Consider the following 16,415-nt stretch of genomic DNA (forward strand, 5'->3'; position numbering starts at 1 on the left):
CCCCCCCCGCCTCAGTAACTGGCTGCTTCGTCTCTCAGAGCTCACTTAAACCTGGGGAGCGCCAGAAGGCTCCAGCAGGAACGGCCCCTGCACTGACGCCAGATAAGACACAGCTATATAGACGCTATGGAAGTTGGGGGTGGGGGTGAAGTGTGGGGGACAGGCACCCTAGATAGAACGCCGTGGTTGCAAGCCCTGCTCCCCTGTGGCTCCCCACCACAGTTCATACGGGGGTGGTGTGGCCACCACAGCGTCTTCTGGGAGGCCCCCCCACCCCAGGACCCCGAGACAGTTACGTGCAATCTCGCCGAGGGTGCTGATGATCATGGTCTTGTAGTCGGAGGGGGCGAACATGTGGCAGTAGCACGTGCTCTGGGTCTCCTCCGAGGCCCCCAGGGGCGCCACGTCCTCCGACTCGGGCCGCGACCCGCAGACCAGATCCCGCTCCAGCAGCTCCGCGCTGGCCAGGATGACCCCGTAGTAGGCGAAAGAGATCCCCAGCCTGGAGGCGAGAAAACAGCGTCCCCAGGAAAGGCTCCCCCCACGGCGGGAAGGGGGGTGAGGGCTGGGGGTGAGGCTCCAGGGGGAGGGGCCGCGTGCAGGAAGGAGCGTATTAAAGCAACACAAGAGCCCTCGACGCTTAGCTCACAATTCCGGGGCAGAAGCCCTGGGGGTCTGGCTGGGGGCCTCGCTGAGGGCCCAGCGGGCGGGGACGCTGGCCTCGGGGGAGGGGAGAGAACCCTGAGAGAATCCTGCTCCGGTCTGTGCAACTTCTCTCCATGCCCCGCGCTGGGCTGGGGGGCCGGGGGAGGGGGCAAGCAGCTTCCCAGGGTCCTGCTCCTTGTTTTCCACGCCAGCAGCAGCGTTGACCCTCCCGAGGGGCGCATCCCACTGATCGCTCCTCGGCCTCTCCCCTGGCCACATCCGGTTCCGCCTGGAGAGCGTCCTAGCCTTTTAAGGGCTCTGTGATTAGAGGGGGGCGCACCTGGCCACTCCGGGCGCCACTCCCTAGTTTAAGAGCCGTAACCTTGGTTACATCCGCACAGGCCTTTCACATCGGCGTCCACACTCGCCGTAACCTTGGTTACATCCGCACAGGCCTTTCACATCGGCGTCCACACTCGCCGTAACCTTGGTTACATCCGCACAGGCCTTTCACATCGGCGTCCACACTCGTGTTTGATGACCACCAACTGGGAGCCAGCCTGAGGGGTCATCTTTGGAATTCGAGCACACGGGGTCTTTAGCAAGCCAGGAGGGGCCACAGAACCATCAGACTTTACATTTTCTCCTGGTCTTTTCTCCCCCCTTCCTATTCTTAGATGTTTGTGTTGAGGTATAAAAATAACCTACAGAAAAGGTCACAAAGCTGAGACAGAATATCTCGACGTCCCAGAATTGCGCACCCCCACCTTGGGCCCCTCTCAATTTCATGGAAACAGTGGGAAAATCTGGAAGTCACATCACCCAATCAGAGGCGCCAGTCTGGGTGCTCTGGGTATTAGGTGATATTACAGCAACGACTGTTAACTTTGCCAGTGTGATTACAGAGTTGGAGTCAGTAAGAAAATGTCCTGTTGTAGAGACTCTTCACAAAGTATTTGAGGGTAAGATGTCATGAACCCTGGGACTTTCTTGAAAATACTTTTCCAGTTCTAGAAAAACATGGCTGAAGCAAATATGGGCAAATACTCATAATTATGGGGTCTGGGCGATGGGTAAGTCAGAGTTCTTCACGATATACACTCTACTTCCATGTTTAATTTGGAAGTAGCCAGCATGAAATATTTTAAAAGGAAATAATCACAAGTGCCTCCCCTTGATATTAAAGAAATTTTAATTCTTTTACTTAATATTCAAATACTAAGCCTTTTTTTTTTTTTTAAATCAAAGTCTCAAGAGGAGACAGACAAACCTATTATATCTGGAGAGGGCTGTCAGACTAGCACTTCCCTGAATTCCTACAATATAGTTTTACCCATTTTCTTTATTATAGAACTCAAATCATATAATATGTATTCTCATGTCTGCTTTCTTTGTTCATGACTACATCTCTAAGATTAAGCTGCACTGGCTTAATCATTTTCATCGTTGCATAGTATTCCATTTTAGGAATAGAACACAGTTTCTCCATTAGGCTATTGGTACACCTGTGGATCGTTTGCAATTTGAGACTGTTACAAATCAAATAATCCTGGGAGCATTCAGGCAAATGTTTTTCAGTAAACATATGTATACATTTCTATTGGATTTAAACATAGGAGTGGAAATGCTGAGCCAAATTATAGGTAACTTTCTTCATCAAGAAAATAGAGCTAACTCAGTGGAGAAATAGGCAAGAGACATGAATAGGAATTTGACCAAACATGTATTAAGAAAGCATGCAACATGCCCAATCTTAAAGTTACAAGGGAAATACACATGAAAACCAAAAAAGATGGCACTGTAGGTCCACCTGATAACTAAAATTAAGAAGACTGACTATAGCAAGTGTTGGGAAGGGGGTGAAGTCTAGAACATTCAGACATTGCTGATTTGAGTGCAAATTAGCATAAACACTATGGAAAAATGCTTAGACTTACCTATTACAGTAGAAAACACGCATACCCTATGCCGAAGAAAAAGACCAGACTCAAACAAGGGATAAAGTGACTTCATATGGGGGAAAAAGCCTAGTTGAAGATCATTTCTTTTCCCTTTAGCCACGTATGTATTTATTTATTTGGTTGGTTGGCTGGTCATGATAGCAGAAAGATCAGATTCTGCTGGGTCTACCTCAGTAGCTCTCAGAATGGACTCCCTGGCCTGCACTATCTCCTGGCAATATCTCCAAACTCTTATTTATTTAAGACTTGGTTTAAAATAATTGTAATCTTACCATATGACCCAGATCTGTAAGGTAGTCCGTAAATATTTAGCATCCAGTAAGTCTTTAAATCTTCCTCTTTTATCCTGGGGTGATGAAAAGGGAGATACATTTAGTGGGTTAAGGACAAAGATGTTTCTAATACTTTAGATGAATGAAAACAACAGGTGGGGGCGGGTTGTGAGCCAACCCTGTGAGGCTCCTGAGAGGCCCGCGGGGGAATTGTTTAACACAATTATCCCCATCTGTCTTTGCGCGTGTTTTATTACTATTGGCAAGCACCAAAGCTCAGGAACTTAAGAATCTAACTCTTTCATGCCTCCTCTTCATTATGAAATGTAACCCACAAACTGCTAGGAGAGTCCTCTACGTTACCATTCAAAGGGAAAAATCTCCTATGAGCAACCTCATGAAAGGAGTAAAAGTCTAGCTCCCCCGTGATTCCAGGCCTGCTAAATACGGTACATACCGCTGGCGGGGGCTTTCTGTGCAGGGGGCGTCAGGTAAAGCCAGGAAGACAATGGGAAACTCAGCTGAAAATCAATTGCTGTTTTCACACAGACGGACCTGGGAAACAGCCTCTCTGGAGAGACCAAGTGCGTGGCCCTGGGTGTCCTGGACTTTGGTGATACAGGGCAGTTGGAATTGGGGAGACGCCGTGAGGTGCTCACCTTGCAGCAGGCCACAGCCTGTGTGACTCCCGCCCCCACCTCCAGCTGCAGCTGACATCAGCAGCAACAAATCCACTTTAGCCAAGTCCACCCCCCCACCCCGCCCTTGCGTTCTCAGTCAGCAAAGTTTAATTCCTTGGAAATAAGTCTGACTGAAAGCGAAAAAGTCTAAATACTGCATGATGTCACTTTGTGTGGAATCTCACAAAATCGAAGTTGTGGAGACATCAAGTTGCAGAGAAAAGTTGGCTGTGGGGGGGGCTGCAGGGTGGGGTGGGGGGGGAGGGGAACACAGTGGACAGGAGGTGGTGTTTTGACAGCATTTGAGAAGTTGGCTGTGGGGGGAGGGCTGCAGGGTGGGGCGGGGGGGGGAGGGGAACACAGTGGAGAGATGTTGGTCTGAGGCTCCACACTCCCAATAAGAAATGACTTAGCACTGGGGGGTCCAGGCTCCTGCGAGCTAAGAGTTAGATCTTGAATGTTCTCACCACACAATGGTGACTGCATGGGGGAAGCATTGACTGGTGTTAACGCACTGATCATTATGGCAAAACTTAAGTCTCACATCAGCGCACTGCACACCTTAAAGACACAGTGTTATAGGTCAATGATCTCAACACAGCTGGAATGCCGAGAAAAGGCAGGCTGGCCTGGGAGGGCTGGAACAGCCAGCTTCTCTCTGCACCGCGGCCCGGCTCCATGCAGCTCTGACGCCTGGGGAAGCCTCCTGAGGGCCTCCTGGCACTCTGTCCTTCCTCCCCCATCGAGACTGTGTTTAGCCCTGCAGCTAAGGACCTGTGGCTGATGAGTAAAGAACATGGGTGACTAGAATGACAGGATAGGGATTCTGGGCTTCAACCAGTGGCCATTGGTTATATAAAGGAACATATACTGCATCCGAACAAGAATAGTCGATTTTATCAAGACCTCTATTCTCTCTGTCGTGACCTATAACCTCACACTCTCCCAATACAACTTTTTGTAGGTTTTGGAGGCAGGAGAATTGGGAGAAGATCCTGATAAAGTGATTTCAGAGGTGTTCTAGAAAAATAGGATTGGAAAAATAGCTTGGAAAATTCTGGAAAAGAGATCTGACAGAGGGGACTTAGGGACTTAACCTACTAGTTATTAAAAAAAACGTATCACACAATATTGTAATCAAAACAATGTCATACTAAAGCCAATTAAGTTGTTTTCTTCTCTCAATAATTTAAGTCTCCACATATATTTCAATATTTATCTCTCATTAGAACAGAATATCCCAAAATAGAAACAAATATATAAGAGATGGATTACTGAATAAAAATATGAGAGCATCTTCTGGTTAGCCACTAACCATGGCAGTGCTATATCTATGCCCTATTTATAATAGTCAGTTAGACACAGATAGATCCAGCACTTAAATATTAACCATTTAAATATTAAGCATGGAACCAAATTAGTGCAATAGAAAGGAATGGGAGATAATGCTAAACCAATTTTTAAAAAGACACTAGTAAGAAAAATAACAAATGTAGATACTGGCTTTAAAACTGAGCCTAATTTAGAGTAACTTATGAAACAAGTAACACTAAAAATCAGACAAAAATGACTCAGAAGGTGAGGCCTGGGCAGATGAGAATTCATGTTTAAGGTCCTTGCATTGTTCAGAGGGCAGATGGAGATAGCAACTAACTGCACGTTCAACTAAGGGCTACCTCTGTGATCCAAGACAAGGACACCACAGAGGCACGAGCGGAAGAAAAACAGCAAATTGAATCAATCTCACAGAAGGCAAGAAAGACAGGTTAAGGATCTAGTGAAAATAACCCAATGTAAGTTCAAATATAGATCCCCAGTTATAAATATAATAAATGACCCACACATGTAAGTGGGTCAACTCATTATTAAAAGACATGGAAGATCACATTGAGTAATAGATCTGTACCTATATCTATGTTTATAGATATATCAGTATAAATTCACAAGAAAAATGTGTAAAGCAAATAACACTAAAAGGCCAAACCTGAAGGACGAGAGAAAGACCTGTTGGGAAAATACTAACCAGAGCGAGTGTCCAGCTACTAATAAGAGGAAATAGCATATGAGGCCCAAAGCAAAACAGGGGTAAGGAAGTGTTTCCAATAATGACATTATTCCTCCCACAGAATAAAACTATCACATGAAACAAGATGTTCTGGAAATCTATGGCGTTAACTGTCATGCCGGTGGGAGAGTCCACAAAACCATCTTCTCATTGAGAAACAATTAGCTTAAGCAGGCAAAGTCCAGAGCAAGTTCTCGATAGTTATGTGGCACAATTAAATATGTTTGTAGCTATGTGAGGACAGGTGGTCACTAAGAACACACATTCTTTTTAAGCACATGGCACACAGAACGTGAACAAGATGTAGAGAACAGGAGAATAATCTCAAAAAATACAAATAATTGGTAACATACGCTGACCAAAATGAAATTAAACTAGAAACAAAGAATAAAAACACTCATTCACAAATAACTCACTTGGTTAAAGAGAATCTCATAACAGTTACAAACTAGAAATAAAAATAAGCTGACGCTGCAAAAAAACTTGCTGGCTGCAGCTAAATGGTTTATTAAAGCTCAAAAAGACAAAATAAGACACATTGAATTCAAAAAGCCACGCACTAGAACATAAAAAGCCAACGAAAAAAGCAAGATAATAAGTACAAATTAATGAGACTACCAGGAAAATCAATCAGGAGAATGACAAAAATCCTATAGCTTGAAGTTTAATAAAACAGACAAATTGCCAATAAAACAGATCAAGAAAAGAAAGAAGGCACAAATATACAATATAAAAAATGAAAGAAAGACACAGACAGATTTTGAAACTCATTACAGAATATTGAAACCAATTTCAATCAACACATTTGAAGACCAACATGAACTGGGCAATTTTTCTAAAAGATAGACATTATCAAAATGGGCTCAGTAGCCTTAAAACAGAAGTAGGTTCTCACCTCCACATAAATGGAATCATAGTTTCAAAACAAGAATTAGGCATGAACTGCTTTATAGGCAAGGTTTACCTTCTAGAAACTGCTATGAAGAGGACAGGACAGGTGAGCAGGGTAACCCGCTCCCGGAACCCCTCCCTGGAACCCAGCTGAGACATCTACAGGTGTGTAGAAATGGGCGATCTGGGCTGGTGTGCGAAGTGATTGCTGATTGGCCTCAAGAGTCCTGGAACCACTCGCATTTAAACACCAAATTTTGTTTTTAAAATCATTTCAAGGAGGTTGATATCTTGGTTATCCAGAGAGGACCAGCTAGTACAAGAAAAACAAAGTATAAAGCCACCTCCCTCCCGTAAACAGTAAGGCCACGCATGCAAGTGAAGGCAAGTTGGAGTTGAGTTAGCTCCATCTACTCTGCCCTTTTCTCTTATCCCTCCAAGGGCAGGGCTAGAGAGTTAAGGATCCCCTTCCTGCTAGCCTCCACAGACAAGGGGACCTGGGGGCAGCGGCTGGAGGTGGGCGAGGGGGAGCAACTCCCCTGGGGACCTCACCAGAATGGGCTCCACCAGCTTCCCCTGTGGCATGTTTGAGCGGTTCATCTTGGCGATGCTCTCCAGCGTGGCCAGGGCAGCCTGAGTGTCCCCGGTAGAGACATTGAATCGGGCAGATTCAGGAATAAACTGGACACAGAAAACAAAGAAACTCAGAGTTGTAAAGTAACTGCCATGGACACAAGGGGTTCAGTTATTATTGCTCCATATACCACCCCATCCCAGGGCCCCGCAGATAGGCACAGGCTATGGAAACGCTGAAGGCACCCAACATGGCAGGCATTCTCTCGTTCTCTTGCATTCAAACTCGATCTGGAACAAAAGGTCACGTTCCTGGTCTTAGTCCCTTCTCATACGCCAGGCTGCTGCTACTGGCTTTCACCAGTTTACTTCCCACAACTTGTGAAGACAATGAAATTCTTACATCTACAGGAAGTCCCCATTTAATGCCATGGATAAGGTCTTTGAAATGGCAACTTTCAGCTAAATGACAAATACAGGAACCAATTTTCCTATAGGCTAATTGTACAAGCAAGAGTAAGCATCTACAACTTATCTCTCATCACACAAACATCACCAAACTTCTAAAGTCTCCAAACACTTCTAATGTTAATCACTGCATTCATGCATGCCTGCACACATTTTCCAGCCCACTTATACCAGTTCAGGATGGCTGCTGACTGGAGGCTCAGCCAGCAGCTCAGCATGCAAGGCAGGACCCAAATCTGGGCACACACACGCATGCACACTCCAGTTGGACAACAGCGACAGTAGAGAAACACCAATGAACTTCATGTGCCCGCCTTTGGGCTGTGTGGGGGAACTGGAGCACCCCCATGAAGTTCCTCCGTGCAGAGGTAGGAAGAACATTTCAGCTCCACAGATAGTGGCCCCGACCATCATCTTTTTTCTCACTAACGTTATAGAAAAAGCATTGGAGGGGATGACAGCATTGGGGGTGCTGCTGTAGCTGGGGAACACTGCTGCCCAAGGGACCCTGGAGCCTCTCCACAGCTCCACCACCCCAACCTCCCCCCGGAAACTTGGGATCGGCCCACAGCACAACATAAACGGGCCCCCAGCATTCCCCAATTAGTACTGATGACAAGACACTCAGACCATGACTGTTGAATATTTTGACCACACTCAGAATACAGCTGAGGCCTCCATGGAAGCTGGCCCTGCAGCATCAGCTCGGACTGCTCCCCACCCCTCAGGCCTCACACCCAACCACGGCAGTTGGTTCTTCCTCAGAAGCTGGCTCCCAGCAGCGCCTTTCTCTCCGTTCCCACAGCCAATGAGCACTCCAAGTCTTCCTCAGCCCCCATCAGGATGCCACTCTCCCCATGCTGCTCTGGCCACTGCCATCTTCCCTCCTGCCCCAGCTTCACACAGCCCCATCCTCCTTCTCAGCACACAATCTCTTCCATGCATCTGGTGCCCCGAGTGTGCCGGCCAATCTTCCCAGTCTGCACCCCAGCAGCACCCACTCTCCAGCCACTCCAGCCACCTGTTCTCCCCAATTCATTCTGCATTATCACACTTTGCACATTAGCTCTATCCACATGAGCTGATTGACAAAGATTTTTGAATCAAGCAAAGAGGTGGATGTGTGAAAGGGATCATGGGGCAAAGGCCACCAGCCAGCTGGGCAGGAGGGCAGGAGGTGCCCACGAAAGTCCTCACCTTGAAGGCCATGATGAGGATGATGCCAGGAATAGAGGCGATGCGGATAAGCCAGCGCCACCCGATGGTGGGGATGACCACGGAGGCCAGGCCGATGATGAGCAGGGAGCCCCCCAGCCAGAAAACCTGGGAGGAGGGAAGGGGAGAGTTTCGCCCATCAAATGTGCTCGACTTGGCCTCTCTGGAGCTCCCTACCAGCAGGTCACCAGTGGGGCTCTCATGCATCTTTAGTGGAAGTCTCAGGGGTCAGGGTCTCCAAAGTTCCAAAAAGCAGGGTCCCTACAAGTCTCAGACATTGACTGATTTGTCACTGGTTTGTAACTCAAAAGGCATAAAGGCAGCCCTGTCAAAAGACCCTCTTTTCCTGGTTTTCTGACATCTTAGTTCTTAGAAGGAGACAATATTGCCAGGTTCTTATATCCTTCTAAGGGGGTGCTAAGTGTACACCAGCTAATGAGGATAAATTTTGATTCCCCACAACTGTACAGTATAAATATTGCTCTATACTTTGCTTTTTTTGTACTGCACAATATATCTAGAGATTTGACATCAATAAAAAACATGGTGGCCAGGGACCTCCCTGGTGGTGCAACCGGTTAAAGAACAGCACTATGAAGTTATAGCAGCCACTGCAGCATGAGCTCGATCCCCAGCCAGAGAGCTGACCCACATGGCCCAGCTGACCTCTCCTGTCTCACCTGCTGCTCCCTGCAACAATGTATTTCAGCATACCTGCCTGTTCTGCTCCCCACTCTGTCTCTGGTGAATCCTTTCACCTGCCTGCACCTGACCTGTATCCTAGTTCTGATGCATAAATAAATCAATCTTTTAAAAAAACAAAAACATGGCGGCCAACTTTCACCAGGCTTCATTGACTGGAAATTAAAACAATCCCAGGTGTTAGCCTGAGCACTACCTCCTTCTGACATGGAAACTAAACAAAGACTCCTCTCTACTTCACAGAAGTGGAAGGAAGAGAATGCAATAAAAGCCTTTTTGGAGGGACTAAGTAAGGGGTGACTCTCTTATCTATCTCATCACCAAAGAACACTATTATGAAAAGAACAATTGATTATTTCAGAAAACAAGAAGGGCTATGAGCTGAAAAAGTAACATGAGGGAGAATGATTTGATTAATCAGAGATGACTTTTCTGAAGGTCAAACAAATAACAAGGTCAGTAACATGCCAACAGAGTAGAGCGACTAATAAGTGGCGAGGCATCAGTGAGGATTTTAGCGAAGCGACAAGTTTAAAAACAAATAAGCATAGGCATGCACTTTGGAAGTAAAGAGGATGGGCTCTACTGATGGAAGGTGCATTTGAGTGTCCCAGCAATACAGGATGAACCAGTAAGTCATGACGTTGACTGAACAGGGAAATAGAGCAGTAGGGGGTGGGGCCTTTGAAATTGGTTCAGATGCCTGAGGGCATGGAGTTTACTAATATTAACTAAGTGTAGAATTAGAGATTTCAGAGGAAGATCAAGAGGTAAATTCTACACATTATACTTGAGGAGCTGATAGGATAATTAAGCCACTATCATGATATTGGCCATCTGGGTCTGACGTTCAAGTAGGTCCTCTTATTGTAGATAGAGATCTGGGGGATCATAAGTCACTAGATAGCTAAATCCATTGCAGTAAATTAAAGACCCAGAGAGACTTCAGTGCTCCTGGCTGTTGTGGTCCAGGTGCTGGGTGATGCTCAGACAGCCAGGAGTTGGATCTCTGCCATCGAGCACTAGACAGTAGACTTGATTCCAGTAACAGACAGTGTGTAAATCCATCACGGTCAACCCGCTAGAAGAAACACCACATGTATCACATGTATAGTAGTGGAAGATGAGTAGAATCTCTTTGCCTCACCTGAGATAAGGGGAGCATGTAGCCTCGATATTTTGTAGGCAAAAATTCAGTCTTTATGACTAACCTAAATGGGGACAGGGGGAAACACAACAATTTTGTTTTTATAAAACCAAACCAAATGCATTTTATAGTCATCATTCTTGTCATAATAATAAAATAATAATTCAAGATAATAAAATACTAAGAAATATGTATTTTGGTCTCTGTCTGGGGTCATCTTATACATTTCTTCCTCTGTAACACTTTTTTAAACTGAGGTAAAACTCTTTAGGAAGTAGATAAATCCAGTCCTTTTGGAAAACATTGTGGTTTTGATTTGCATGTTCCCAATGCTGAACATGTTTTCCCATGCCAGTTGGCCATCTTTCTGTCTCCTTTGGAGAAATGTCTATTTAGCTCTTCTGCACATTTTTTGCTTGGGATTTTGTTATCTCTTTGTTGATCTTGGCTCTGTGGCTATTATCCATTAAGTGTGGAGTTGTATCTAGGCTCTCAGTTCTTTTCCATTGTCTGTGTCTAATTTCATGACATTACACTGCTTTGGTTACTATAGGCTTGTAGAAATGCTTGAAGCCTGGGAGGGTCATACCTTTATTCTATTTTTATCAAGATTGCTTTGGTTATATGGGGTCCTTTGGGGTCCCCAAATTTCAGTAATATTTGCTTTATTTTATTTGAAGAGTATCATTGAAATTTTGATAGGAATTGCATTGAGTCTGTATTTTAAGAAGCTTGGAACTTTTAGTCCTAACCCTCATCCTTCAAAGAAGGGAGAGAGATTAAAAGTGAGTTACTAATCAACCATGTCTTTGTGATAAAGCTTCCATGAAATCTCTCAAGTACAGAGTCTGGACAGTTTCCAGGTTGGCAAACACATCTTTATGCTGGGAGGGTGGCACACCCCAAGCCCCCTGGGGTAGACCTTCTATGCTGGGATCCTGCTGGACCTTGCCCTACTTTATATTCTTCCAGCTGTTCTTTTGTTTGCTCACAAATATTTTTTGCAATACATAAGGCTTGTAACAACACTAGTAAGCAAACTGTTTTCTTGGGTGTGTCAGTGATGTTAGCGACTTATCAACCCCAACGAGAGATCATGGGTACTTCCAGCATGTAGTCAACACGGCAGAAGAGGTGGCTGAGTAGAGAGCTGCAGTGATCAGCATCTGAGACAGGAGCCAGCTGTAGGCCTGGTCCTTAGCCTGGATCTGCACTAACTCTGGTCATTATCAGAAACAAACGGAAACACAGCCCACCCAGCTGGTGTCCGAGAATTCACTGGTGTCAGAAAGAAACCTGCACCTCTGTGTCACGGCACTGTCAGAAGCTGTGATGTGAGCATTGTCCCTAAGCAATCAGACTTCAAAATATAACTGTTAGAGCTATGACCCACAGAGAGCAATAAGAAGTAAAAGCACAACCACACTTCTGTTTGCATTTTTATTCCCCAAGTCACTGAAATTTCAGTTATTTGTTCCCGAAGCTACCTCTTACCATTTAAGAGCTATTAGTCTGAACTCTTTCACCAAGAGAAACATTAGCAAAGTATCTGGCCAAACCTATTCCCTTTCCTAAAATATACCTGGGAGACAAATGATGAATGGCTATGATGTTTATCTGAAACTATATAGCATCTTACAATATTAATTATAAATAAAATAGATAAGGTGGCCCATGTGGATAAAAATAAATTAAATATATTTGGGAAATTAAAACAGTCAAGAAAAATGAAATAGTTCCCCCAACGAAAGTTGACAAAGCACAGGTTTCTAATTAACTACACATTAATTTTGTAAATAGAAGAACAGAGGGACTCAGATTCCCTTAATTTCCTAATTGTTCTTCTCTGTTGCAGTTAGTATTCAGGGTTTGGTGTTCTAAATGTATTTTGGGGCTGCTTCCTGAGGGATGATTTTAAAGTCTTCCTAACTTCCATTCCCCTGGGGCTCCTAAGCTCAGAATCGATGCTTTACTTAAGCCCCAGGGAAACATGAGTCTTTCCCTAACATATTAAGGTTATAATTACACGTCTTGACATCTCCTAATATATTCTAAGGGTAACTTACGCCAACGTGCCTAAGAGGGAAGAGCAGGGGAGTCCTCTTTAGTTAAGGACCCCGAGTCACTGCGCAATCAGCAGGACATGTTTCATGTGTGCACCTGTGCGTACACACAGTGCACACTTAACTTAGAGTGGAAGGGAGACAAGAGGCAGCCCATCTCTTTCAACATGTCACTGCAGATTCCCTTTGAAGTTACAGGGCAATGATACTTTAAAATGGTTATTGCCGGGGCCCTCCCTGGTAGTGCAGTGGGTTAAAACGCAGCACTCTGAAGCTAGCGCCAATCACTGTGGCCTGAGTTCAATCCCCAGCCAGGGAGTGACCCACATGGCACAGCAGACCTCTCCTGTCTCCCCGCTGCTCCCCTCAGCAGTGGATTTCAGTTAATCTGCCTGTTCTGCTCCCCTCTCTGTCTCTGGTGAATCCTCTCACCCCGACCCACACTTCTGGCCTGTACCGCAGCTCTTGTATGCATAAATAAATCTTAAAAATTTTTTAAATGGTTATTCTTAAATGCCACCAGTGAACATAGGCAAATTAAACTCCTCCAGCAAATTCCAAAGAAATGAAGAGATTGCACTGGATTGACATTTTTGTTTCCCACCTCACAGAACACCTTTTGTTAGCATCTAGTCTAGTGAAATATTAATTCAGCTAAAAACTAATGATCAGCCTTAGGGAACAGCCTGGCACCCTGCTAACCTCACCACCAAACATCTTTATTTTTAAAGACTTATTTATTTATGCACACAGAACTGGGGTACAGGCGAGAGGTGCAGGGGGTGAGAGGATTCACCAGAGGCAGAGTGGGGAGCAGAACAGGCAGAGGGATGAAGTCCACTGCTGAGGGGAGCAGCGGGCGGGTCAGGAGAGGTCTGCCCAGCCATGTGGGTCAGCTCCGGGGCCAGGGATTGAACTCGTGCTGAAGTGGCTGTGGTGAGCTTCACGGTGATGGTGCTATGCTTTAACCCGTCATTTTAATAAGCAAATAACTCCTCATGGAGTACGCAGCCATGATTTAAAAAAAAAAAACTAAAAAATAATTAGCACATGTGGAGTCTATAGATTTGTATCATGTCACACTGCTAGTCCATTAACCGGCGTGTGTGTTTGTATCTGGGGTGACCACACATTTCTTTGCAGGGCCCTCCAGGTAGACACTTACCCCTGTGAATGGCCAGACACGCCACAGCCCACCATGGTCCTCAGGAAGACAAACCAGATGTACGAGGGGGAGAAAGAGGTCAACAAGGAGAAGTAGGCTCCCCACAGGAAGGAGACGAACAGAATCTGAAGCAACAAAAGGAGACTTAGGAATGGGAGCTGCCTCCATGGACCCACTCATCTGTGGCGGAAAACCTAATGCTGAAGGTGGTTTTTAATTTTCATCCAGAGGTCTGCATCTCTGAAGGTCTAGTCTATAGGAAGCCACTGAGGCCTGACAATCATCACTCAGGAAAATCATGCAATGGGATGAAACCTGAAAGCCCTGATGCTTCAAGTTAAGATCACTCTTCAAAACTGCCCTCCAGTGTCCACTCTCTTAGGTAGCAGGAGCCTAGACTTGTAAATGAGAAGGCAAAAGCACCCCCCACTCCACCCCTGCTCAGAGATATCATGAGCCACAACAAAACATTGTGTGGGGGCCTGTCTGGTGGCACAGGGGTTAAAGTCTCAGCACTATTGCTAGCAGGGAGCTGAGCCACACAACACAGCAGATCTATCCTGACCTGCCTGCTGCTCCCCTCAGCAGTGCACTTCAGTGGATCCACCTGTTCTGCTCCCCACTCTGTCTTTGGTGAGTCCTCTTAGGCCCACACCTCTGGCCTGTACCCCTGTTCTTGTATGCACAAATAAAGCTTTTTAAAAAAAAAAAAAAGACACCTGGGTTTATAGTCAGAAGACATAAATTCGCGACTTGATGTTTAACCTCAGTAGGTGTGTGACCTTGAGCACGGGGCTTCCTTCTAAAGATTCACCACAGTGAGCTAATGTGAAGCTGCTTATGTCTCTACCTGCAAACACCCACATTCCAGTGTGTGGTAACTGTGCATGGCCATCAACTCCATGCCTGGGCTGCCGGGCACAGTCGTGACAGCAGATGGGAAAAGATAAGAAGTGACAGGACAAGCCTGCAGCCGGGCCTATGCTATTCCAGGAGCTACTTCAGCAGGTTCTAGTCTGGACATACACAGGGAACCCAGGAGAGAGGCGTGGTGGTGAGATCACCACGAAGGAAAATTGCTAACTATCTTTGGGCACCACCCTACCTTCCGGCGGCCATATCTGTCGGCCAGGACCCCGAAGAGGATGCTGAACACCATGTAGCCAAAAAACACCATCTGGAGGTGGGAAGAGGAGTAACAGAAGATTTATAAATGTGCTAATTCACTGCATTAAGTCTTCTTCCAATTCAACTCAAAGTGCACTGGAAATGGACTGAGGTGGAAGTGAAGAAGGGGGTCTTGCAAAGCTCCCTGAGTGGGCTCTACGTACTCATGCTCTCGCCAGCTGACCCCACACTAGAGACGCTGACCCAGGTGGAGACAGGTCCAAGAGCCGGTAACCGCTTCCCCTCTGACCCAAGTTGAGATCACTGTCCCCACTTACTCATAGTCATAATTGTGAATTTCCATTTTAATAATTTAAAAAAGCCCCCGTTCATGCATGTTCTGCCTGAATGCACACCCAAATTGAGACTTCTAGAAGCAGCTTCCTTCAGGTTACTCCAGAGGAACATAAACTCTAAGCAAACACCAAAACCAGTCATTCATTCAGAAACCCCCCTCAAAACTAACCTAGCTTTTCTTGCCTGTTCACACTCTGGCTTGCCTGACCCAGATAAAATCCAAGAATTTGGAAAGACAACAGCATTTTAACTCAGCCGGAACTGTAATCTGATGTCCTTGCCTCAGACTACTTATTTTTCTGCCTTCAAGCAGTTCTAAGTTTCATTTGCTTTCCTTTCTAGAAAGATCGCCCCGTCTGATTACTCCCGGGTCATCCAAGGAAAGGTGTCAGCTTGCAGTCCTAATGTTATTTCCAGTGGAAAAAACGGTCTCTGCCGCTTGCTTTACATTCTCTTCTCCCTTCTTTACTCTTCAAAAGGAAGATTCCAGTGCATTTCTTCTGCAGGAAAGTTGGAGGGGGGGGAGAGTGAAAGCATCATATCTTTTCTTAAATGAATTTCCCCCTGTGCACACTGCACTTTCTTGGCAGAACTGGAGGGTGAGGGGAAAGCCAGCACTTTCTCAAAGCCAAGTGGAGTAGCTGATGCTACATTGAGATGATTTCTCATCTGTCCTGAAACATAAAAATAAAATAAAACAAAGGCTACAGAGTATATTTTGTCTAAAACCAAATTTAGTAAGTATGAAGAACTCTCTTCTGGACTAACTTTCTTTATGATTATTGTTATTAACGTGCCCTTTTCTTTCTTTTTTTTAACATAGTTCTTCCTTTATTACTTCATTTTTTTTATTACAAAAGTTTATTTTTACATCATTTTGTACATTTTTTTTTCCATCTCAATTGTAATCCCTGCGGGTTTCCCATCACCAAGTCACCCATGTGCCATCACCATAATCCCGTGCATTTCCCTCCCCCCACCCCGTTTTTCATCCCATTCCCCATTCCACCCCCACAAAATGTCTCTGGTATATGGTTGTTCATTATTTTTGTTATTTTCCACCTGGTCCATTATACTCCTGCTATGAGTGAAACCATCCGGTAT

The 16,415-nt window shown here is 45.4% G+C and overlaps 1 protein-coding gene across 1 annotated transcript in view; it reads right to left on the reverse strand.

Moving 5' to 3' along the window:
- The window catches only part of SVOPL (SVOP-like), a 43,303-nt gene that overhangs the window by 20,589 nt on the left and 6,299 nt on the right, over positions 1–16,415 (reverse strand). The window contains exons 4-10 of the mRNA XM_012720796.1: positions 14,953–15,024; positions 13,848–13,972; positions 10,620–10,683; positions 8,753–8,878; positions 7,067–7,195; positions 2,879–2,952; positions 297–502 (exon numbers count right to left, since the gene is read on the reverse strand). Of these exons, the coding sequence (XP_012576250.1) occupies positions 297–502; positions 2,879–2,952; positions 7,067–7,195; positions 8,753–8,878; positions 10,620–10,683; positions 13,848–13,972; positions 14,953–15,024 (796 nt within the window). The remainder of the gene's footprint in view (positions 1–296; positions 503–2,878; positions 2,953–7,066; positions 7,196–8,752; positions 8,879–10,619; positions 10,684–13,847; positions 13,973–14,952; positions 15,025–16,415) is intronic.

This window comes from Condylura cristata, unplaced genomic scaffold (assembly GCF_000260355.1).
Source record: "Condylura cristata isolate star-nosed mole 26May11 unplaced genomic scaffold, ConCri1.0 scaffold00005, whole genome shotgun sequence".
Taxonomy (NCBI): domain Eukaryota; kingdom Metazoa; phylum Chordata; class Mammalia; order Eulipotyphla; family Talpidae; genus Condylura; species Condylura cristata.